This window comes from Rhagoletis pomonella, unplaced genomic scaffold (genome assembly GCF_013731165.1).
Source record: "Rhagoletis pomonella isolate Grant_MI unplaced genomic scaffold, Rhpom_1.0 Rhpom_scaffold_00006, whole genome shotgun sequence".
NCBI classification, from domain to species: Eukaryota; Metazoa; Arthropoda; class Insecta; order Diptera; family Tephritidae; genus Rhagoletis; species Rhagoletis pomonella.
Genome location: NW_023458560.1, coordinates 29,443,693 through 29,467,807, shown reverse-complemented (window position 1 = coordinate 29,467,807; position 24,115 = coordinate 29,443,693). Strand labels below are relative to the sequence as shown.

At 38.9% G+C, this 24,115-nt stretch overlaps 2 protein-coding genes across 2 annotated transcripts in view; one reads left to right on the top strand and one right to left on the bottom strand.

Annotated features, from left to right (window-relative positions):
* LOC118740561 overlaps positions 1-24,115 on the top strand; it is a 613,337-nt gene that overhangs the window by 549,353 nt on the left and 39,869 nt on the right. The window lies entirely within an intron of this gene.
* Positions 1,678-7,931, bottom strand: LOC118741860. Its single transcript, XM_036473834.1, has 4 exons — positions 7,319-7,931; positions 6,653-7,255; positions 3,848-5,416; positions 1,678-3,761 (listed from the first exon to the last, which is right to left on the bottom strand). Exons 1-4 carry the CDS (start codon positions 7,929-7,931, stop codon positions 1,678-1,680), a joined length of 4,869 nt encoding a protein of 1,622 aa, XP_036329727.1.

Here is a 24,115-nt window from a genome sequence, read left to right as displayed (position 1 = left end):
AAAAAAAAAACATATATAATACAAAACTTAGTCAGAAACTCATCTTTAAGTGGATTGCATTGAGCTTTGAGCAAATGGATAAAAAACATTCTACTTATTGGCAAGTACGTCTACAGGTACCATGAATTGGTGGTCAAATTCACACATTGAAACAATTCAATAAATTTTTATATATGTATACATGCATGGAAAAATTTGTCTTTTCCTTGGATTTTTTTAATATGCCGGGTTCCAAGCCTAGAGCATGACCCACTGTTGAAGGTTTGTCTTCTCACATTAGCTCTCTTCCAAAGGGGTGTTCGGTTTACTACCCAGTCGTGAGTTTTTTAAACCTGGTGCATAAGAATCATTTTGGTGCACTCCCTGAAGAATGGGCGCGTTCGTAAGACGTAGCTGTTGCCTAACCGTTGGCAATTTGTCTTAGAAACGCACAGTTGAGTAGTTCAGCTCAGCTATTTTTTTCAGCCTAAACTTTTTACGCTTCCTGTACTCAACATGTTGGGCTTAGCCTAAACAGCTGATCGAAAAGACTTACGCTGCTTGTATTAAATTTAACGCCGCTTTGTTAGGTGGCAGTTGCAAACAAATTTATTATCTTTTATATTACTGATGGGATAAAGTAACTAAAATATTTTATAATAAAACTAGCGGGTATGTTCTGGAATTCGAAACTTTGAACCCGAATCGATTTTCCAAATACTTTTATTCTAATTGAAAACTGTAAAAGAAGCAGCAGCGATATGAAATAAATCATTTTAATGCGAGGCTTGTAAATTTTTGGGTTAAAAACGATCGAGAAAATTATCGAAATCGAGTCGATTTAAAATTTTCGAATTTTAGAACATGTCTGTACGTTTCCAGATATTTATATGTTTTTTAAGATGTTTGCTATATAATTATACACTGTTTAATTCATTATAACATTGAACGATTTTTTCAAGACGACGACAGCTCAGCGTTGAATTCTAAATACTATCGGGGCAACTATCTCTATTTATTGCAATTTCAGCAGCATATTCATCAAGCCGTTTCTAAGACGTAATTGTAGGGTTCAACGGTTGCCAGCAGTTTCATAGCAGATGAGCTAAACAGCTACGTCTTATGAACGGGCCCAATGACGATCAAAAACACACGGAGCCATCCTCCTTTAAATCGATGACGACGTAATCGAAGTGTTACTGCCATAGCATGTGTACACACAGCAATAATGCAGGAGCTGGAGTAGAACTTGCTTTTTAGCCATTTATTTCTAAAAGAAGTACAAATAGTAAAGGGAAAAAATACATATTTCGACACATACCCCAGTTTTCGCTCCCGCTTGCAACGCGTGGTCCAATAAAATTTAAGCAAAATGGTTCGGTTTGGCGAAAAGTTACGATTTTATACTTCAAAATATAACGGAGTAAGCGGACAGCGAAGCAAAGCGAGATGAAAACAGGGTTGCACATAAATTACATGTATTCACATTAAACAAATTTCATATCTTGACATAGAACATACTAGGCAATAACATCGATTCATCATAAACGTTAAAACACTGAACTAATCATCCACATCCCCGCCCCCGTGAATCGAGCCAGATTCACAAACAGCTACGTCCAGTTTCGCCAGCTTGGATGCAGGACGCCTGACTATTCCGGTAGAGGTTAACACATCTGCCCGACGAACCTGCCCATCCTAACCGGGGAAGACTCTTTCTATCCGACCGCGCCGCCACTCCTTTCTAGGCTGCCTCATATCACAAATAAATACAAGATCTCCTTCCTCCAGTGGCGTTGTGGGCAAACACCACTTCACCCGACGTATCAGCGTTGGTAGATATTCTTCGACCCATCGTTTCCAAAACCGATCTCGCATCTGCCTAGCTATATGCGGATCGGTGCAACTTGGCGTTTGTGCTGTGTTCGCGCTACCCAACAGGAAATGGTTCGGCGTCAGGGGTTCTTCTTGATCTGGCGCCACAGGCAAATGAGTCAGCGGACGCGAATTTACTATATTTTCTGCCTCAACCAGCAAGCTGTTAAATGTATGTTCCTTTGGGCTTATCTCTTTCATCGTATGGTTCAGCACCTTCTTCACACATTGCACCATCCGTTCCCAAACTCCTCCCTCAGAGGGATTCTCCGGGCAATTAAAAACCCACTCAACGCCTTTGTTTGACAATACGCTTTGCAATGCGCAGCAGTCAAACATATCAGACACCCGCCTCAACTCACCAGCCACGCCAACGAAATTCTTGCCGTTATCCGGCCGAATCCTCTTTGGCACACCTCTTCGATTCATGAAGTTCCTGATCGCTATAATACATGCATCGGTTGAAAGATCATGCGCAAGCTCCAAATGTATGGCCCTTGTGGTTAGGCACGTAAATAGTGCTACCCATCGCTTTTCTGTTCGCCGTCCTATGGTCACGTTTACCGGGCCAAAGTAATCAAGTCCAGTATATGTGAATAGCCGCGCATAAGGTGTCGCACGGTCTTCTGGCAACAGTCCCATCTTCGGCGTAACAGGTCGCGCCTTTCTTATCCTGCATACATTACAGCTACTGATGATACCGCGTAAACAGTTCCTTAAATTGGGAATCCAGTACTTCCGCCGTATTATGCTTATTGTGGCCTCTGTATTTTGGTGCATCATTCTACTATGTTCATGAGCTACTAGAAGCTTAGTGAATGCATGTAAGGGTGGTAAAATAATTGGGCGCTTCGTCTCATATGGCAGCCAGCCGATCGCGTCCAGACGACCACAGGCACGCAGAGTTCCTTCATCGTCAATGTACGGCGTGAGTGTGTACAAAGGGCTATCCTTTCGCACGGCGAGTCCCTTTCCCAGTCTGTTCATTTCAGTACCAAATTGTTCCCGCTGAACGTGTCGACACAGTAGGCGTTCAGCTGAGTCAATCTCCACAGCAGTTAATCCGTAATCTGTCGCAATAGTTGTCCTTCTTTTCTTTGGCTTGCAGTTGTTTATGAACCGGATTACCCAGGCGATTACTCTACAAACTGTGTTGAATGCTGAAAATCTGTCAAAGTTTATTAACGATTGTTTAGTTATTATAAGTCCGTATTTTGGGCGAAGCTCTTCCTGGTCGCTAGAAAGGTCAGAGGTTACGTTATCAGTTGGCCAAAACTGCTCGCTTGAATATAAAAATGCAGGTCCTGTAAACCAGCGGGAAGATGGACTTAAATTCACGTCTCTGTTTACTCTCGTCGCCTCGTCCGCAATATTATGCTTTGTTGGCACCCATCTCCAATCCGACGGCTTCGAAACATTGAGGATTTCGGCTATTCTATGTGCTACAAACGGCTTATAGCGGCAATGCTTACTTGATATCCACTTGAGCACCGTTCTCGAGTCACTCCAAAGGATGTATCGATCGAAGCGTACAGTATGTTCCCCCGCTATGGTTGTCATCATTCGCGACCCCAGCAATGCGGCTTGTAATTCTAAACGCGGAATGGTTAGCAGCTTAAGGGGTGCGCTTCTTGTCTTGGCCAGAACTAAGGAAACCTCTACATCGCCGGCTGAATTCTCCGCTCTCCAGTACGCTACTGCTCCAAATGCATCTTCACTGGCATCGACAAATATGTGTAATTGCAGGGACTCTGGTATTCCCATCCGGAAATAATGGCGCGGTACTTGACAATCCCCAACGTTGAGCAGCTGCTTCCGAAAGTGATTCCACATTGCGTTTATTTCTCCCGTAACTGGCTCGTCCCAACCTAAGTTTCGTTTCCACATTTCGCGCATCATTAACTTGGCTGTTATTGTGAAATGACACAGGAATCCCAGCGGGTCGAATATAGACATGATGATACTCAATAATATTCGTTTTGTTTTCGCTCACCTCTCATAATGGACGCATCGACATTGTGAAACTCTAAGCGGTAGGTGAAGTGATCATTTGACGGATGCCACAGCATTCCCAAAACTTTGCCGATGTCCATACTTTCCTTAGACTTAAATGGCAACATAGACGTCTCTCCGGCCAAAGCAGTAACGACTTCCGGAGCATTCGATCTGAACTTTCGCAACTGGAAACCTGCGTCGTTGTGGATATCCTTCACTTGCTGCGATATCCTTATGGCTTCTGAGGCGGAAGGGAAGCTATCAACATAATCGTCGACGTAATGATAATCGGTGATGTCTCGAATTGCCCGTGCATCGTGGGCGCTATGTTCCAAGGCATTTGTCACTTTAACATAATGGGCTGAGCATGGGGAGCACGCTGCTCCAAAGGTCATCACAGTCATTTCGTAAACGTCGGGTGGATCCTGGCTTCCGTAATTGCGCCACAGAAACCTCTGGGCATATCGATCTTCTGTCCGAATCACCACCTGGTGGAACATCTCCTGAATATCTGCACACACGGCTATGGCATCCTGTCGAAAATCAAATAAAATAGATAACAACGGTCGATATTCTTGAGGCCCTTTGAGAAGTTGGGAGTTCAATGATACTCCATGTGACATTGCTGCGGCATCAAACACAAGTCTGAACTTGTCCGGTTTGTGTGGGTTCGCTACCGCAAAATGAGGAAGATGCCATGTCCTTGGATTGCTTTCGAGGACTTCGTGAGGCTGCAACTTACGCGCATAGTTTTTCTTGACGTAGCTATCTATGTTGTCCCGGTAAGCTTTAGCGAACTCCTGGTCCCGGGCGATTCTCTTTTCGATGTTTATCAAACGTTTTAGCGCCATGTTGTAGCTTTCAGACAAATCGACGACGTCGTTCTTCCACAATAAGCCGGTTTGATAACGATGAAGTATCTTGACCGTTGTTGCCTCAAGGATTCGTTTAGCTCGTACATCATCTGCACTCTCAGAGGGTGGCGCAGCTCTCACTCCGAAAGATTCCGTGCTGAAATAATCTTCTATCATGTCACGCATTTGATGGTCTGATGTACTGACGTGAAGACACGACGGCTTCCTTAGTGGCATTTTATACGAAGGTCCAAACACGACACAACCCAAGTCCGTGAATGCAGCGTACGGCCCGTTTTGATTTACTACCAGTGGCTTGGTAGGCAATCCCAGGTGGCAGTGGTCTAGTCCGATGAGAAGTTTGGGAATGGCGTTTTCGTAAGGCTGCAAAGGCATCTTCCCTTTAAAACTAGTGGCGTTGCATATATCCCTTCTACTAAGGCTTTGTGAAGGAAGGTTCAAATCGGCGACACCGTGTACGTTACGAAGTAAACTGCGCTTCTTCATACCCAGACCGTTGACGCAAAGATTAACGATAGCCACCATTTCACTAACTGCTTTACCTCCGAACCACTGGATCTCCACCCTGCTTGGTTTAGCCTTTAACCCTAGTTCCTGCACAAGTGAATCGTCCATCATCGTGATCGATGAACCCTCATCCAAGAGCGCATACGTGTCAATGCGTTTATTTGGGCCGTACAGTGTCACAGGGACTATCCGAAACAACAAATTTCCATGAGTGTGAGCGGAGCAGTTGAGAACGGAACTGTTGGCAGATCGTGTCCCGGCGGCAGCAGTAGACGGGACCAGAGCACCTACCTCACCATCATGCAGCAAATGATTGTGATACCGAGGGCACCCTTCAACTGGGCAGACTTTGCGGCGGCGGCAATTACGAGTTGCATGTCCAGGTTGAAGACAACTGAAACACAGACGTAGACGTTTTACCGTTTTCCATCGTTCAGATACGGTAGCTTCAAATAGGCGGCGGCACCCTGAAACCCTATGTTCGTTTTGGCATAAGACGCATTTTAAAACGCGTTGGTCCCCCGCAGCGTGTAATACTGCCAGACGCTTCGGCTCTCGACCTTCGTGATCTTGAACCATTTGCACAAAACTTGCGACCTCAGATAACCAATTGCTAAAATTAACAATAGTAGGATGTGGGTGAATCGAAGCGGAATATTTTGCCCAGTCTAACCGGTTACTAAAGAGCAATTTTGCAATTAATTCCTCTAACAATGTCGGATTCGTTAAATGCTTGTCTTCCCCTATTGACTGCAAAAACACGGTTAGATTTTTAGTAATCATAGCAAACGAAATGAGTTTATAGATACCGGCTTCTGAAATACAGGGAACATCGCGTACCGCCTTTAGTTGGCTACGAACTAGCTGTTCAGGACGACCGAACCTACAACACAACTGCTCTATAATCGCACCGACATTATTTGGATGTATCAACAAAGACTTGACCGCTTCTCTTGCCTCGCCCTTGAGGCATTTATTTAAACGTTGATTACACTGGTCTACAAATTTCAACTTTTTTTCTGCGAATAAGACGGGACCTGGTGTTTCTGAACGGATTTTTCGTTCTGAACACGAATCCGGGGTCCAAAACTTCCCATCACGTCACGTTTTCGAGAAAAAAGGGGTTGAAACCCCTAAAAACAGCGTTTTTGGCCATTTTTGAAAAATTGTAGAGCTGAACCCTAACGTGCTACAAACTTTGTATATGTCAGAAATTAAAGGCTAAATCGTGCCCTTTCGAATGAGCCCTATGCCGAATTAATCGCATGCACCCTTAGATCAGGGGGTGTATTTGTGTCTAGGAGTCCAGGGAAAATTGATCGCAGAAAGAAAATCCGTTCGGAAACACCAGGTCCCGTCTTATTCGCAAAACCCTTGTAGACCAGTGTTATTTTCGAAATTTGTGTAGTTGTAAGCAGCACTTGACTCAATATATGACGCGTAAAATATAGGCCATTCCTCTGGCTGCCCGGAAAATTGTGGCAAATCCAGCATCTTTCGTGGTAACTGCAAATGATTAAATGATACTGCAGGACTCGACGACGTAGCTGACGAGCCATGAAGTTGCGTGGCGGCAGGCCCAGAGGTGACGGCTAGTACATCGTTGTGCTGTTCTGCTGGCGACCATGCTGATGGACCGTAGTTTGCTGCGGCACCCCACGGAACCGGCTGTCTAACATGCGAAGTAACGGGTGGATTAACGATAGGTTGTGACTGGAATATAGTTGCACGATTGTACGACGAATTCGTAACAGTAGTGTTTGGCGACCCATTGAATGGCCCGTTACATGTCATAGCACCACTATGTATTACAGAATTAATGCTAAACGGCACGGCTGTAGCTGACGGAGCCCCTGATGTCCCGGTAAACATAACGGCACAATTTTGAGGTACATTTTGGCAGCAATTATTTGCACTTGTATTTGTAAACGTTGGCTGTGGCGGTGCTGCAGTTGGCAACGTCAACTGCGGTAAAACTGTATTTAAACGTTGGCGCTCGCCTTCTGCAATTTTAGTTTGTGCATCTTATAATTGAACTTCTAACCTAGAAATTTGCTGTTGCATGGACAAAAGTAAGTTCATATTACATATATCGCTGGGAGAAGCCCCTGACGACATGGTGGTTGGCGCGGCAAAGTTAACCGAGGTGGCGTTGGCGATACCAACGTTGACAGAGGCGTTGGTGACGTCGGCGCTGACAGAGGCATTGGGGATTTGGGCGCTGGCATAGGCGGTGCTGATTGGGGCGACGTTGGCAGGTGCGACACTGATTGGGGTGGTGCTGGCACACACGACCTTCCACGGATCAGTTTTAGCAAAGGCACTATTATTTGTTGTATAAATTTCGCGTACCTGATGGGCAGGGCTGACTATATTGTTAATGGTAGTAGTTGGTGCTGACATAGCGGTGGTAACGGTTGTTTCTACGGCGGTGGAGGCAGCGACGGTGGCAGTGGCGGCGACGGTGGCAGTGGTGGCGACGGTGGCAACACAAGTGGTCCGCGTTGGAGCGCTAAGTTGCACTGCCTTGGAAGGTGATCTACTTGTTACCTGAGCGCTCTTTGGTTTCGCTGCAAATATGGTATTTGGTGCGGGCACAGGTTTGGCACTTGGTTCTGTAACCTTTGTTGTAGTTTGGACGGCTGGCGTTGAATTTTCTGGCTGTAATCGAGGGCTACGACGTACCGGCGAACGTAGCATTTCTTAATAAATTCCAAAGAAATGAATCGGCGGGCGTTCCACCATAGTGGGAAATAAAATTTCTACACACACCAATAATGAGGGAGCTGGAGTAGAACTTGCTTTTTAGCCGTTTATTTCTAAAAGAAGTACAAATAGTAAAGGGAAAAAATACATATTTCGACACTTACCCCAGTTTTCGCTCCCGCTTGCAACGCGTGGTCCGATAAAATTTAAGCAAAATGGTTCCGTTTGGCGAAAAGTTACGATTTTATACTTCAAAATATAACGGAGCAAGCGGACAGCGAAGCAAAGCGAGATGAAAACAGGGTTGCACATAAATTACATGTATTCACATTAAACAAATTTCATATCTTGACATAGAACATACTAGGCAATAACATCGATTCATCATAAACGTTAAAACACTGAACTAATCATCCACAGCATGCATCAACTCTCAATCAGAATATGAATATGTGAACGCCTCCCGAAAACTGGAATTTAAGTGTGCTGGGCCCAAAAGAAAGGCGACCCCGACATACGTTCCAACTAATGCGGTATCAGCCTTGTAAACATCGGCTAAATATACGTCTTATTGAGCGTATTATGTAAAACACAGAAGTATAGCGTTAACGAACTGATTGGACCTTACAATACGTTATCTTCAGTTTTGCATAAAGAACAAAATTTAATGGCGAAATTATATTTAAATGAAAACTTAAAAAAGATACACTCAAAAAGGTCAAAATAACAACTGGCGCTCATACTATACCCGTAGTTCTTTATGTAACGTATACGCCCCGTAGCACTATACCCAGTCAGCTAACGCGTTTACTCGCATGCCTTAATTTAAAGTCATCAACTATTGGTGTGGAATATTTTTCTACAGTATTCTTCACGAATAAATACATATGTTAATTTCTTCATGTATATAACCATTTGAGAATGAATTTCGACTGTGCCAATAAAAATTGTAAAATTGGATTTTTTTTTTTCCAAATCAGCGTCATCTTATAATCAATGTAATTATTTTGTCTCTTGGTGGCGCACTAGTTTTATTAGTCTAGATTGTTTCGCTTCAGCAAGAATAATATTTCCACCGTTTAATGTTGACATTTTGATGTGTCTTAAACTTTTAAATTCAACAATTTTTATTGAGCTTGAGGTCGTTTTTAATGAAAAACTTATGGTGGAAAAGCAACAATATTTTGAAAAAAATGGTGGAATTGATAGCTATTTCGGAAATCAATTCCCATTTAATTATTCGCAATCGTGAGCTGTTATATAAAAATAAATCAAAAGTTGATCAGGATCAATATTTGACACGGCTGATGGTTGCATATGTACCCAAGCGCCACAAGTATACACCACAATACAAAAAAAGACTTTCTCATGCAACTATTTTTTGCAACACAAAAACAAAAAAGAGAGGGTGTGTCATGCCTTTTTTCTGAAAGCATTGTCGGTTACAGGCCGGAGAGTGAATACTGTTGCACAAGCTATTTTTCATGGTAACATTCTTAAAGAGAACAGAGGTGGGGATAGGCTCACATCTCGGTTTAAACCAAAGAGAGAAAGTGTGCTAAAATTCCTCAAAAACTTACCAGCGAAAGAGAGCCATTACAACAGAAATAAATCTAAAAGATGCTATCTTTCACCAGAACTTAATATAAGGAAATTATGGGGGATTTATAATGATTCAGTAGATAATTCACTGAAAGTTAAAAAAACATATTTTTGGAATATTTTCAATACTCTTAACATAGGATTCTTTTCCCCTGCAACAGTTGTGTGTGCTCAATGCGTATTAAATAAACAAAAAATCAAAATGGAACAAAATTTGGACTTAAAACAGCAGCTCATTACTGAACAAAGGACTCACAAGCTAAGAGCCAATTCTTTTTATGAAATTGCAAGAGATGAGCCTCCTAGATCTGTGAGCTTGTGTTTCGATATGCAGCAAGTCCAACCATTGCCACGTAATACTTGTATGTTAATATAGTGATTTAAATGCAATAAAAACCGTTGATATAAAACAGTTTTTAATTTTCCTATAGAATATGTATAAGCAATTAAAATCAAAAAAAATTATTTAAAGCAAAAAGCCAAAATTCCAAACCTAGTTGATATCAAAACGCAATATTTCCATACATGTTCAGAACAAAGTGAAATAAATACTATTGGACGGACCAAAACGCAACATTTCCATTTTTTTAATCTAAATAACTTAAAAACTAATTGCCAGATACAAATTTTTTTATGATTTGTATTGTTTTTAGATAACTATTAAACTACAACAACAGTTTAAAAAAAATATATATCCTATTGACTTAAATTAGTTTTTTTCGTTTATCCAAAAAATTGTTTTGGTGGAATTATTGCGTTTTGTTATAGACCTCCTCAATTTTGGCTGCGGTAAGGTGTTGAAAATCAAAATTTAAAATTTTTTCTTATTAAAATGTTAAAAATTAATATAAATGAGTTACTTACGAAAAGTTGTTAAATTACATGAAAATATGAAGTAATACTTTTGGTGCCATCCAGTTCCACTCATATGTTGAGGCTTGCGAGTCATAAGTATGTAATATTTTTAGCGAGTGTCTCCGAAATTTTACTTTTTCATCTCTGTATCCGCCACTGCTTAACCCTCATTAGTCCTTAAATTACAAACCACAATTTGGCCTTGGCTCCATTTTGGACCCTGCGAAACTTAGCGGTTAGGTTAGGTTAGGTTAGGTAGAACTGGCTGGCTAGTAAAAGCCTCACATAGACAGATTTTCCGGTCCATAGTGTTACCAGATAAAAACGACCATTCGTGATGAATAGGCGGGCACTATATTGAGAATCCAAGAAACCTTATTTGCGAATTTTAGGATTTTGTGGAACCCTCCTTTTGTTGCTTACTCCAGGCAAATTAGAAACGCCTCCCAAAGTAGCTCAGACGCAAATTCGCCATCGCTGGACAGTCGCACAACTATGTGCTTCACTGTTTCTTGATCAATTTCACACTTCCTAAAGTTATCACCAAACCCGTTCTAAGGGCGTGGTAAGCTAACAAATTGTGACCAGTTATGAGACCCACCAGAAGTCTACAGTCGTTCCTTGGTAGTTTAAGTATAAGTTTCGTTAATTTCAGGTCATGTGACGTGAGCATAGCTCTGGGTACTTTGCACTAACGTTGTTGTGACCACCAACCTCTTGGAACATTCCTAAGTCACAGTGCTTTTTTAGAGCCTAGCTCGACTGCATTATTTAGTAGCACTCCTTCTTTTGCTAGAGTATCCACCCTTTCGTGCCCTTATGCCCAGGTACCTAGTACAAGTGAACTTTCCTACTTAACCCTAGTATTTTTAGTTAATTTCTGCTTTCTAAGACACTTTTTTAGGTCGTAGTATTCGACACTATGGATTTTATGGCTGCTTGGCTATCTATATAGAAATCAATTTAATTGCTGTGAGCATTGCTGTTATTGAGAAGCTCCGCTGCTTTCTTTACCGCCGCGACTTCCGCCTTGAAGATGCTGTTCAATGCTCTACCTGTACTGCCTCTATAAGTGTGAACAGGAATTTGCTAGAATTCTTTGTAAACGTAAACAGCTTTCTAGAAGAGCAATCACATAATGATATCAAGGTTTTGCTGGAACTTAGTACTAAGTAAACTCCAGATATAAAATTGCTATTTTTTGTGTTTATACATAACATTTACACAATAAATATACATAACATCTATATTAGGGTGCCCATCAAAAATGCTTTTTTGGAAATTTCAACACCCTACCCCCTAATTTTATTAGTTTTTATGAGAAATATTATTGCCTATTTTTATAGATTTTTTAAAGGTCATTTAGAGGTCGCGACCTTACAATTTAGGTCAGAAAATAGGATTTTGTAGATTTATGAGTTGTTCAATGACTATCTTTGATTCGATTTCAAAGATGGAATATAATCTAAGAAGAGTATGTATAGGCCTTTAAAACGGTATATATCAGTCTATTGTCGGACTTGGCTTGTTGGGATTTTTTATCGGGTAAATTAAAAAAAGACCAATATTTCTCTTAATTTTATAAATTTTGACCATCGATAATTTCTATGATTTCAAAGTGTGGATACTATCTTGAAATAAATCTATTTTCAAATAAGCTGATCTCATCTCATTTATTGCAATTGCATAAAAACTGTGGAATTTAGGTGCCTTTCTTCAATACGGCCTTGAATTTATATGTGCATATGTAGCGGAATTTCAGATTTTGAGCAGTGTGGCTAAGGAGTTCATCAATATTTATTAAAAAATTTATATATACAATGGCTCTTTAGCAAAAAAGTGGGTTTTCATGAAATTTTAGAAAAATAGGGTGGTTGCTCTGCTCTTTTCTTTTAAAGAAAAATTCATAAATCTTTCTAATCTAGTATTTAATTAGTCTGCTCCTTTGAACTTCGGACTAAAACCTGTGGAACTGTCAAACTCAAATTTTACTCTCTCCCACCGTTTGACACTTTTCATGAACTTATGCTTATAAGTGTAACTGATAGTTTTTCAAATGTAGCTCATCTTGGAGATAATATTGATCCAAATACTAAACTTTTGATTAGAAATCTCTCACTTATCAATCAACTGGAGTTTTTTTTTATAAAAATAGTTCACCACTTTCAGCAGAAAGGACGCACTCCACTCAATTTGAAAGTTACCTTCGTTGTTTACTATAAGGTATGCAAGATAACGTGAGTAAAGCATTCTACTCGATGTCGCATTTTAACGGTATACTGGTAGCAAGAGGGATTTGCCTTAATGTACAAGGATAAATATGTATATGTGTTTTTACTTTCAAATAACCCATTTAGTGGTTGGGTATTTACCCTTGTCCCTTTTACTAGGTGTATGCACCAACGTAGACATAAACTTATAGAGAGGTTAATTTTCTTGGGTTTCAGAAATAATGTCAGTAACAATGTCTGTTTCAAATCCAACAGAATACCACTGATGCGTTGGTAAAAACAAAAAAGCGAAATTGTATTAAACAATTGGGATCTTACTTTTTAATCCACAACCAAAACTAGTTTAAAGGTTCTCGAATAATGCCTCAGCTGGTTAATTTCTTTTAGAATTAAACAATTCAAAATACTACTCAGGAGTCGACTGGTATTACTCATTACATTAAACGTCTTTGTCTTTGAATAGGCACACATAACAAGCAACTATCACTTTCAATTCTATCACACATATGTAATCAAATAAGATTACCAGTCATGAATAAAAAAAAATAAAAATAAAAACAAATAAAAAATACTAAATAAGATAATGTTACTCAGGATTGCCACCAGTTATATTCCACAACTGCCTGCCATCTTAGCGTTCTTCTTTGTAAAGTTTGTTGGACTTCATTTCTCATTTGACATTGGCATGTGTATGTATTATTTTATGTATTGGTTCATATGTATGAAAATGTACGCATTTTTCCCGGTAAGGCAATAAAATGAACAAATCGAATATTAACTAAGGCTGTTATGTTGCTGATGAAGTTTTATTATTACATTTTCGTACGCCAACCCCAACCTACTAGCAATTGTTGTTTTTTTCCCAGCCGGGCCCGCCTGCGCCAATCGAATAACCGAATAATTCAAGCGGAAGAGTGCTGAAGAGGAAACTAAAAATACACAACTACTTAAATATACGAAAAGGAAAACTCTTACGTAAGCTGAAACCATAAGAATCTGGAAAATTGATAACAGAAGTTATATGCCGTTGTTTGCGTCAATGCCGGTGATGCGTGAAAGGTGGTTGGTGCCGCTGCTAAGCCTTAGGCCGGCAAAGGAACTATGTACTAGCAGCCGCAATAACGGTGTGTAGCAAAACAAAAAGTAGCGACTAAAGTAGAGGTGATTACATTGGTTGCATGTTGCTGATGGCAGTCAATGGGTTGCGCTTAATAGCGCCCATATACATTTGCTTTCAGCAAATCGTCAAAACACTGCTGCGTGTTAGCATAACTAAAATGCGAATTTGCGATGTGTGTTTTATCCTTCTTTGAGCCAGTTATGCCGGTAGCTGCCTTATAACAGCAACGATGTGTGCTAGCATGCGATTGCGTACAAATATTGATTGTACTCCGACGATAAATGCGCACAACTTGCTGCCAGGCACTCCACCAACAACACCCATACACTTCCATGCAATCGTTCAACAAGAGTTCAGCGCTAAAATCTCATTGAGTGGGAGGAGTAGAAGGAAGGCTATGGAATCTGGATTACTTAGTTAGTTGATTGTTTGGCCACATTTTGAGGAATGCGGACGGATTGTTATTGGGCTTGGTTGTTATGTAGCAGCCGTGAATATGCTTCACTTCCGTGACATTGCCACATTTATCTATAACTGTTTTTGTTTTTAGACACATTTATGAATGTTATCTAATAGACACATTTATGAATGTTATCTAATATATTCACATATTTATTTGTAATTAAAATAAAATTATTTTGATATTTTTGTTGCTAGCTAGTATGTGCTCATAATTGCGCTACCTCAACCAGTATTGCGGATGGCAGGAGCGTCCTTTAATAAAGCATTGTTGTTGAAATATACATTGCATAGTGATTAAAATCAGCGGATAAAAGAGAATAATAAATGAAACTTCATAGAACAAAATTAGTGGAACAAGGCATATGAATAAGGCAGTAGTATAAGAGAAAAGTGTGTATTTGGTTATTGCTTTTGGTCTCTAATGGCGTTTTCGTTTAAAAAAAAATGTCGCCCTCTTATTGCCCTTTTCTTACTATATGTACGTAGAGGGAAAAGAGAAGGTAACCTTTTTCTGTAGAAACGAAAACGCCATAAGGCAGGCACCGTAACAGATATAGTTTTTATAAAAAAAAAAATACTTTTTGGTGATTAAATTTTTTAAAGAGTTTAAGGCGCTGGCCCAATGCAAGCTTGCTTTGCGCGCCTTGCTGACTTCAATTTGCTTTGATTTACTTTGAAAACTTGCCTGACCGAATGGTGGCTTGGAACGCTGTCAAAGTAACCAGCTGTCTGGTTGAAAAGTCAATGTCTGTTCCCTTAACGTTAATAATTATTTTATTTCCTAAAAAACTCTAAAAAATGTATCAGAAACTTTCAGATTTATTTTTAATTTAATGCGAAATAATGTTTGTATTTAAAAGAAATGATAATAATGATACACACATATCTATATCTACATTTATTAAAAAAACTATAACTTTCAAAAGCGATTTACTTGAAGAAAAGAGCTATAAGAAGTTTTTTCCTCTCGTGTAAAATTTGTAAAAGTTGGCTTTGCAACTTTTTATTATAAGATAACGATATACTAAATATAAATATGGAAACAATGACTCATTACATTACAACGCTTTTATCAACTTGCAATGTTGTGGCCCCAGAAACTTTCAATGATGTGGATCCAGAAACTTTCAATGTTGTGTGTCCGACACCATAAAACCTTTGCTTTGCAAAGTTCCTATAAAAAAGTCTAGTGATTAGGGCGACATCTGTAGTGAATAGGGCGAGGTAGATGACATCTAGATGTCGCCCTATGTACTACGTTCGCTACAGCGGAAATAGACGCTTTTCATTTTCAATCTCATAAACTGGTTATAACGACTTTTGCTAAAATTTCAAAATCAAAAGTTATCAAAACAAATTCTATGGGACTGAGAAATATTATTTTCTACTTTTTAGTCCATTTATAAAAGCGTTGTATATTAAAAAGTTTTTTTTTTATATTATTTATTTTTATTTCATTTCGAATAACCTGCATTTTCTGTGACTTTTTTAAATTAAGTAAGCAAATTTTTGTTTGAATTTGTGTATTTTGAAAGGAACATACCTCTTGGTCAAAAGCCTACAAACCACTTTCAAATAAAACATTTACTTATTTCAAACATTGAGGCGCTTAAAGCAAGTGAAGAAAAGCTGCCATTTGGCCAGCCTTTATACGTTTTAGTATATTCCAAATAATTTTTGACACTTCTCGCAGCGAAGCAAGCAAAGCAAGCCTGCATTGGGCCAGCACCTTTAGTTTATTGCTTAGAAAATAAAACTTCATTTTTGGGTTTTTAATTTTTGTTTTGAAAGAAAACTGAAAAAAAATCCTCAAATAAATATCAACAAAAGTTAAAAATGTGACACCCTTATACCATGTCCCCACCAAAAAGTTAACCATCTCAAATCGAGCTTAACCACATCACTAACTAATGCTGTCCACACTGCGGTTTGAGGTTTATAAAACAGTACAAATGTAAAGAACAGTGTTCGGCCCAAAAATCGATTCAGGACTAAATTACTGCAAAAATCGGAGCAAAAACTAATTTTCCGTACTAGATTGAATTTTTTATTTTTGTTTCTGACATTAACTGTTTGACTAAAATATTTTCTACTCATGCAAAATAAGAACACGAGGCAATATAAGGATAATATATTACATATTTAGGTAATTTTTAGCATTTTAAATATAGTAGAACGTATCTAACACTTAATTTTTTAAAAAGCAAACCTTTTCTACTTTATATAAATTTCATTCCTCATATATTTTTTAACAACTTAAGTAAAGTTCTGCATCCGCTAATTTGTGCAGCCATACATCAAAGAATAACGATGTTACTTTATTGACGCATTGCTATGAAAGAGTTACTTTTTAACAGTGAGATTTGGCTAACTTTCAATTTTTTAACTGAAACCGGTGGTGAACACTCAAAAACCGGCACCAAGAGGGGCATAGCATGAATGAAAAAAACGGAATAGATTTGAAGTCAAGCGGAGTAGAGGAGTAGATTTCAAATTTTTTCAAAAATCGGAGTAAATCTAATTGATTTTAGTGGAGTCCAAACACTAGTAGGGAACGAATTCTTCACATTTTAACGCTAATGACCCACAGATGGCGGGCAAACACAGGGTTGTATCAGACTTTCGACGTGGTTTCGAGATGGTTAGCTTTTAACCATCTCAGTGAAATGGTTAAGTGCTGTCATTTTTATATGGCGAAACTACGCTAAATCAAGTGGTTTATCGGGATAACCAACTCAATAGCCATAACTACGTGGTTAGCTTCGGTGGGGACATGGTATTACGGTTAAAGACTAAGGTTCATAGTAAACATAAATTCAAAGACGATTACAACGGGGAAGATGAAAACGAACACGAAGATGAATACGAAGACGAATACGGAGACGAAGGTGAAGGTGAAGACGAGTAATAAGTCGGCGGAGAAAATAAAGACGAAAACGAATACGTACATACATATAAGGGGGCAAAGACGTAAGACATATGTATGATACAAACCCGGTTTGAAGAGAAATACGATGATGAAGGCCAAAAGAAAGGCCGAGACGAAGACGCTAACGATTACGAAAGCGAAGGGAAAAAGGGAACGATTAAGAAGTAGAAGACGAGGATAGATATGAACAGGCACGGAGACGAACATGAGTACGAATAAAACAAGGAAGACGTATAAGAAAACGAATGCGAACACGAATACAAATGCGAACACAGATACGCACAGAATACGAATGCAAAGTTACGATTACCATTACCATTATCATTACCTTAACCATTAACATTGCCATTTACATTATCATTGCCATTGTATTTGCGATTACCATTTCTCTTGACTATTTCCATTACCACTACCATTAACATTACCATTACAACTACACATACCAGTACCATTGCCATTACTCTTATATATTTTTTTTTATTTTAACACTCATTAGTTCCTTAAATTACAAACTTAATTTGTTCTTAGGGTAATTTTTGACCGTGTAAAACTTAACAGACTTTTGGATTAGACAATATGTTTGGAGCTAATTTATTGATAATTGTTCAGCATTTCTTCTTACTTTCTACTTAGAGTCATAACTGTTTTACCTTATACGACTGCCGCGAATGAAAGAACGTTTTCAACTTTGCGCCGTCTAAAAACTTCGCTCAATATTCATCGCAATCTGGATGTTAATTTTGTCTCGGCATTAAAAGAATTGGTATTTGTACCTCGGCGAATTGCGTTATTGAAAGCAGAGTAATTTGGAAAATAATGCATCATGAGACTTTTATTATTGTAGTTGTGGTGAATTATATGCATAACTAAATACAGTACGCGGAATAAATACTCTGAATGAAACAATGATATTCTTGGTTGTTGCGAATGACATCCTGCGGCCGACCCTGGTTTAGAGCATTCCTTAGGAGATTGGAGACGGTGTCTGCGAACCCACCTCTGATTAGGACGACATTCTTGGCCGCGTAGCCCTGAAATTCAGATCATTTCCACTTGCGGGCAACCCTTCGTACCTAAGAATGTGTCTCTTTCCTGTTCTAGAGGATATGTAATGGTTCCGCATTTAAGGACGGATGCTATGCAGCGACATGTCGTTTCATCAACCCGTTTATTCCGGACGCAATTTTATATTAGAGAGTGTTCTGTGATATCGAAAGCGCGCTCCGCGGCCAAGAAACATCCTGCCGCCACCCTTTATTCCCCATATTAGTATGTACTTCTCAATTTACCTTGTTAGACTCTGACGAGCGTGGTTATAAGATCTTCCTCGAAGATAAGCATATTGGTATCTATATAAAGGGTTCCGTGTAAGGAAACTATCCCTTATATGCCTTTCTACGATTCTTTCCATGGTTTTTAGTAGAAAGGACGAAAGACAAATAGGAGGGTTTAACTTGGTTGGCTGCTGGTTTTTGCCCCACCTTTGGGATGTAGCGCACCGTCACTTCCTGCTATTGAAGTGGAAGGGGCCGCTATCCAAAACATGCCCTGAAAAGCGGTATTAGAAAGGACAGCAAGTGAGGAAGGCCCTCTTGAATATAAGCTGGGAAAATGCCATATGTTACAGGTGTTTTGAAAGGCACTCGTCGAGCAGTCTTCTGACGATTTTTCAATCCCCTTCGTAAGGTCGTTTTCTCCCAATCTGCGCGTGGATGGTTCTGGTTATGCTCAGTGGTAAGAAACCACAAAAAACGCACCTCGGCTAGCAAGTTCCACCTTAGAGATTGATACGGTGAGCGAAAACAAAACAAAGAACTTCTTGGCAATACAGAAAAGTTTTTGTGGCCTCTTTGCATTCGGCCACTAAATAAATTTTGCATACAAATTTGTAGGGACATATAAAGACATCCTCCGAAAAATTTATGCTTTTTAAAAATATGACCTTGTATTCACCTCCATTTTCTAGTTTAGGTTGTACATACAGTTGCATGCCTCTAATTCAATTTATGCCTTAAATAATGAAAGAGATTTTTACGTTTTACATACACATATAGCTTTCACGCATCCATTCACTTACGTTCGCATACACACACTCACGTTGTTGCCTGACAGATTTACTTTGGCCAAATTGTAATTAGTTACAAAGGAATCCAATTAAAAAATGCATAAAGCATAAACAACAAACACACATGTCAACGTTGTCTCAACATCCGCAATCTGAGCGTAGACATGCTTAATCTCATAAATAATTAGACTAAAAGGCAACAAAGGACAAAAAAGTAAAAAATAAATAAAGCTGCTAAACAAATGAGGACACACACAACTGCGAAATTTTGGCAAAACAACTTATGTGATTTTTGAAGGTCAGATGTTAAATTGAAAAATATTAAACTTGCATGCAAAAATTAAAAAATTGTTTTAAGCATTGCCTAAAATTGGCTTCTTAAGCAACGCAAAGGACTGTTTAAAAGTAGAAATATGGAATGAGCACCCAATTATTTAGTGCTTTAGAGAAAAACTGGTCGAAGTCAAGTTGAGTTGTTATTATAAAATATCCTCAGGTTTGTTTATATATACATATGTATGTATATGTGCTTCCTTTTTTGTGGACGCACATTTGGTATATTTATACACTGAAACATATATTTTGTCGCAATCACTCAAATATATTTAAGTACGAGTATGTTTCCATACAATGTGCTCAAGTAAGCGCGTGTGTAGACTTTTGTTTGCTTTCCACATGACAAGTTGCCTACGTAGGCGTAGGACCTTTTTGTAGTTGGAGGTGATTTAATTTACTCCTACTCACAGTATGATATGCGCACATACTTTGAATAAAAAAAGTTCTCGAACAGGCGGTGCCTGTTGCCAAATCGACTTCATGAATTTCATATAGAAGTGTATAATTTATTTAAATGGTGGACAGTTTATTAATTCATTTGCAAATGGAAAGTGCGCAAAACGAATATGGCAATAAACTAAAAATGGAGGATTAGAGTACGATAATAATATATTAATACATAAGCATACATATTTACTCGTATATACTTATGTAAAAACGATAAAAAATATGGGTGAATCTAGCAATTCTATATTTTATAAGTTTATCCGGCCAGAAAATTCGCCGGTTGTGGCCCAGCGTGCGCTGAGCTGACACGATACTAATCATTTTAAGAGAAAGGCACGGTGCACATTAGAGCGATACGATGTGCGATACGATACGCGATGCGACATCGACATGCTGAGTACCTGGGAATTGGTAGGAAGCGATGAAAACTGTGTACACTTGCACGCAAGCGACACCGCTGCGATATAATATCGCATGCGTATCGCATGTGCGACACGGTTTGCTGAGCGAGGTGCGATTAGTATTGCCGGTAATTTTTGCAATAAGCATGGCCATTTCACAGGAGGAAGCATCTTCCTCAATTTTTTGTCGAATTAGTTAAAAAAAAACCCCATTCTTATGGAACTATACAGAAAAAAACAGCCTACATTGCCTATTTATACTATTTGTAACAAAAACAGTTTAATGACAGATGGAAAAATAACTTTGTTTATTCCCAAAAAATGCAATTAAACAAAAGATGTGATATAACTCATATGAAGAGAGTAATATTAAAAAAATATTTTTACTTATGAAAAGTCTAACAAAATATAGGAAAAACGTCGTCTTAAATAACTGCTCCGCAAATTGGACCAAGCGCTTTTGAATGAATTTTATCTGCATGCTTTTTAAAACCTTAAAATATTTGCATGGAACCATGGCGTAATAAACTGGTGAAGTAATAAAACAGCTATCTCGCTTTATTTTCTGACATTCGGCTGCCTTATAGTCAAATTTTAAAGGCAATTTTCAAATAAGGCAGTGTCAAAATCTCTCTCCTCAGTCTAATATTACTTCACCTGGTATAATTCTACGATGGGTGGGTACATGCAATAACACCATACTCAATAATTCCCGAACCGTGCTTTATGTTCCTCACCTTTTTCATGTTATTAGCTCTTTTTATACCTTTCATGAACATGAAATGGTATTATAACTTTGGTCCGATGTTTGTAAGTACCAGAACAAAAAGAGATAGTCCCATGAAAATGTATACTTATATGATCAGAACGTCGAGCTGAGTTGATTTAGCCATGTCCGTCTGTCCGTCTGTCCGTCTGTCTGTCTGTTTATATGCAATCTAGTCTCTCAGTTTCCGGATCAAATTTGGTAGGTGGGTGTATTTTTATAATGTATTAATCATTTGTCGGAACCGGAAGAATCGGACCACTATAACATATAGCTCCCATACAACTGATTGTTCAGATATGAGATTTTTCAATATAAAAATTTTGCAATACTTGCACCCATTATCAACAGAATACTTACAGTGAAAATTACAAAGATCGGGTCACTATAACCTATAGCTCCCATACAACTGATTGTTCAGATATAAAATTTTGCGTTATAACTCCTCCATTTATATAGCTAGGAACATGAAATTCCGCACTGTTTTCAATAATTATCAACAGAAAACTTACAGTGAAAATTAAAAAGATCGGGTAACTATAACCTATAGCTCCCATACAACTTTTTGTTCAGATATGAGATTTTTCGTTATAATTCATCCATTTATGTAGCTAGGACCATGAAATTTCGCGCTGTTTTCACTCATTATCAACAGAAGACTTACAGCGAAAATAACAAAGATCGGGTCACTATAACCTGCAGCCCCCATACAACTGATTGTTCAGATATGAGGTCTTTTATCATAACTCCTTCATTTATGCAGCTAGGAACATGAAATTCCGCACCATTTTCACTCATTATTAACAGAATACTTACAGTGGAAATAACAAGGATCGGATGACTACAACATATATCTTCCATACATCTGATTGTTCAGATATGGGATTTTACTGTAAAACTCCTTTATTTGAACAGCTAAAACCGATAAATTTCGTAAGATATTTTATAAATAATAATACAAAGTCTACTGAGAAAATCGTCAAAATCTATGCTGTATAAGCTTTATCTCCTATAGCACTGATTGTTAAGATACCAGTTTTTGCCATATATCTCCTTTATGTACGAAACTAAACCCAATAAATTGTGTTACCGGTTTACATACCGATCACATAGCGGTGAAAATCACTTAGATTGGTGTCATATAAAGTATATCTTCCATACCTCTGATTGTTTAGATGCGATTTTTTATATAAGTATGTAACTCCTCTATCGATGTATGCAGATGTATTCAAAAGCAGTAATCTGTCAAAGTAAAATTTGCAGATATTCATGAAAGGTATGAAGCCTTCGGCATAGCCGAAGACGGCGCTGCTCTTACTTGTTTCTCTTTGCTGTAGTCATGAATATGCTACAGCAATGTCTTTATCGGATGAACTCGTGGTATTAGCTGAAAGGCGTTTGTGTAGCTATCACACCGCAAATGATAACGCGTGTCGCATCTCTCTAATGTGCACTGCGCGCATTTCATATCGCATCGCGTATCGTATCGCATATCGCATCGCATATCGTATCGCTCTAATGTGCACCGTGCCTAAAGGTTGGGCAGAGCACACTTAAATTCCAGTTGTCGGGCATGCGTTCATATGAACTTATTCTGCATAAGAGTTGATGTATGCACCATATCAGCTCTTCACCGCCGTATTTGAATAGCTCGGTTGGAAAGCAGTCAGCTCCAGCCGCTTTGTTGTTTTTCAGCCGCGTAATCGCTATTCGCACATCGTCATAGTCAGGCGGTGGGACATCGACTCCATCGTCATCGACTGGGGGCTCGGATTCGTCTTCTCCACTACTTTCATCGCTGCTACCATTCAGTGTTCCCTCCATAATTTAAGTCCTGTTCATACAGCAGCTTTTTCCTGTCGGCCAGCATTTCAAGCTCTTTGAACTCACGTATCTCGATCTCTCTCTTCTTATTGCGGCAAATACGTCTCGCTTCCCTCTTCAGATCCCTGTAGCGGTCCCACATAGCGCACTTTGCGCCCGATCGCAGCTTGGCCCTGTAGGCGGCATCTTTTTTCTTTGCAGCTTTCTGACATTTCTCATCGTACCAGTTGTTCTTTCGGGCTCGCATAAATATTCATGATTTATGGATATACATTTGTGTTTTGTATGCCTGTATTTCTGCTCGTCCGGCCGTATGCATTATTAATTGGCACAAATCTAAAATGTCACCGCGAATACGAAATTGATTTCAGATTTCATGAAATGGAAATTATTTCAAACGCTGTCACTCAAGTTTAAATTGAGCATTTCCAATCCAAAAACTTTTTTTGTAACAAGTACAAATACGAGTAGAAAAATTTCGCACTAAACACACGCATGCTCAAATTCACAAATAATTACGCTAACAGCATTTTCTATTGCGGAAGTTCGACACGACACGACATGACACGATATTTCTTTGAAAATTATCGCCGATGATATCGCCATTTTTTATTTCGTTTATCGTTTTTCAACAAGTAGGTATCGATTGACAGCGAGTCTGGCGCGCTTGCGATACTCATTTCATCGTTTTCCATACAAAATACATTGGGCGTCAAGAGAAAAACGTTAATAACTTTCGTCTCGAAGGATTCCGGCAAATTTTTTTTTCTGCAAATTGTTGTTAATAGAACGAATAGAAATGTGGGCCCACTGCACAAATTTTTACTCATTTACTAAAAAAAAATCAAACTTCGTTTTTTGTTGGAATAAAACTCATATGTATAATGTGACGGTAGCTGTGGTGTAGTGGATAGCAGTGCGCGCCACCATTCCGCAGGGCCTGGGTTCGAGCCCAGTTGCCGACCAACATCAAAAAATTTATTTTCTGCCATGAAAAACAGCTTCTCACAAAAAATACATTCACCGTTCGGAGTCGTCGTAAAAGCGTAGGCCCCTCCCCTTTGTGTAACAACATAAAGGCGCTAGCCATAAATCGGAGGAGAAGCACGGCCAAACACTACCATATGTATAAGCGCCAAT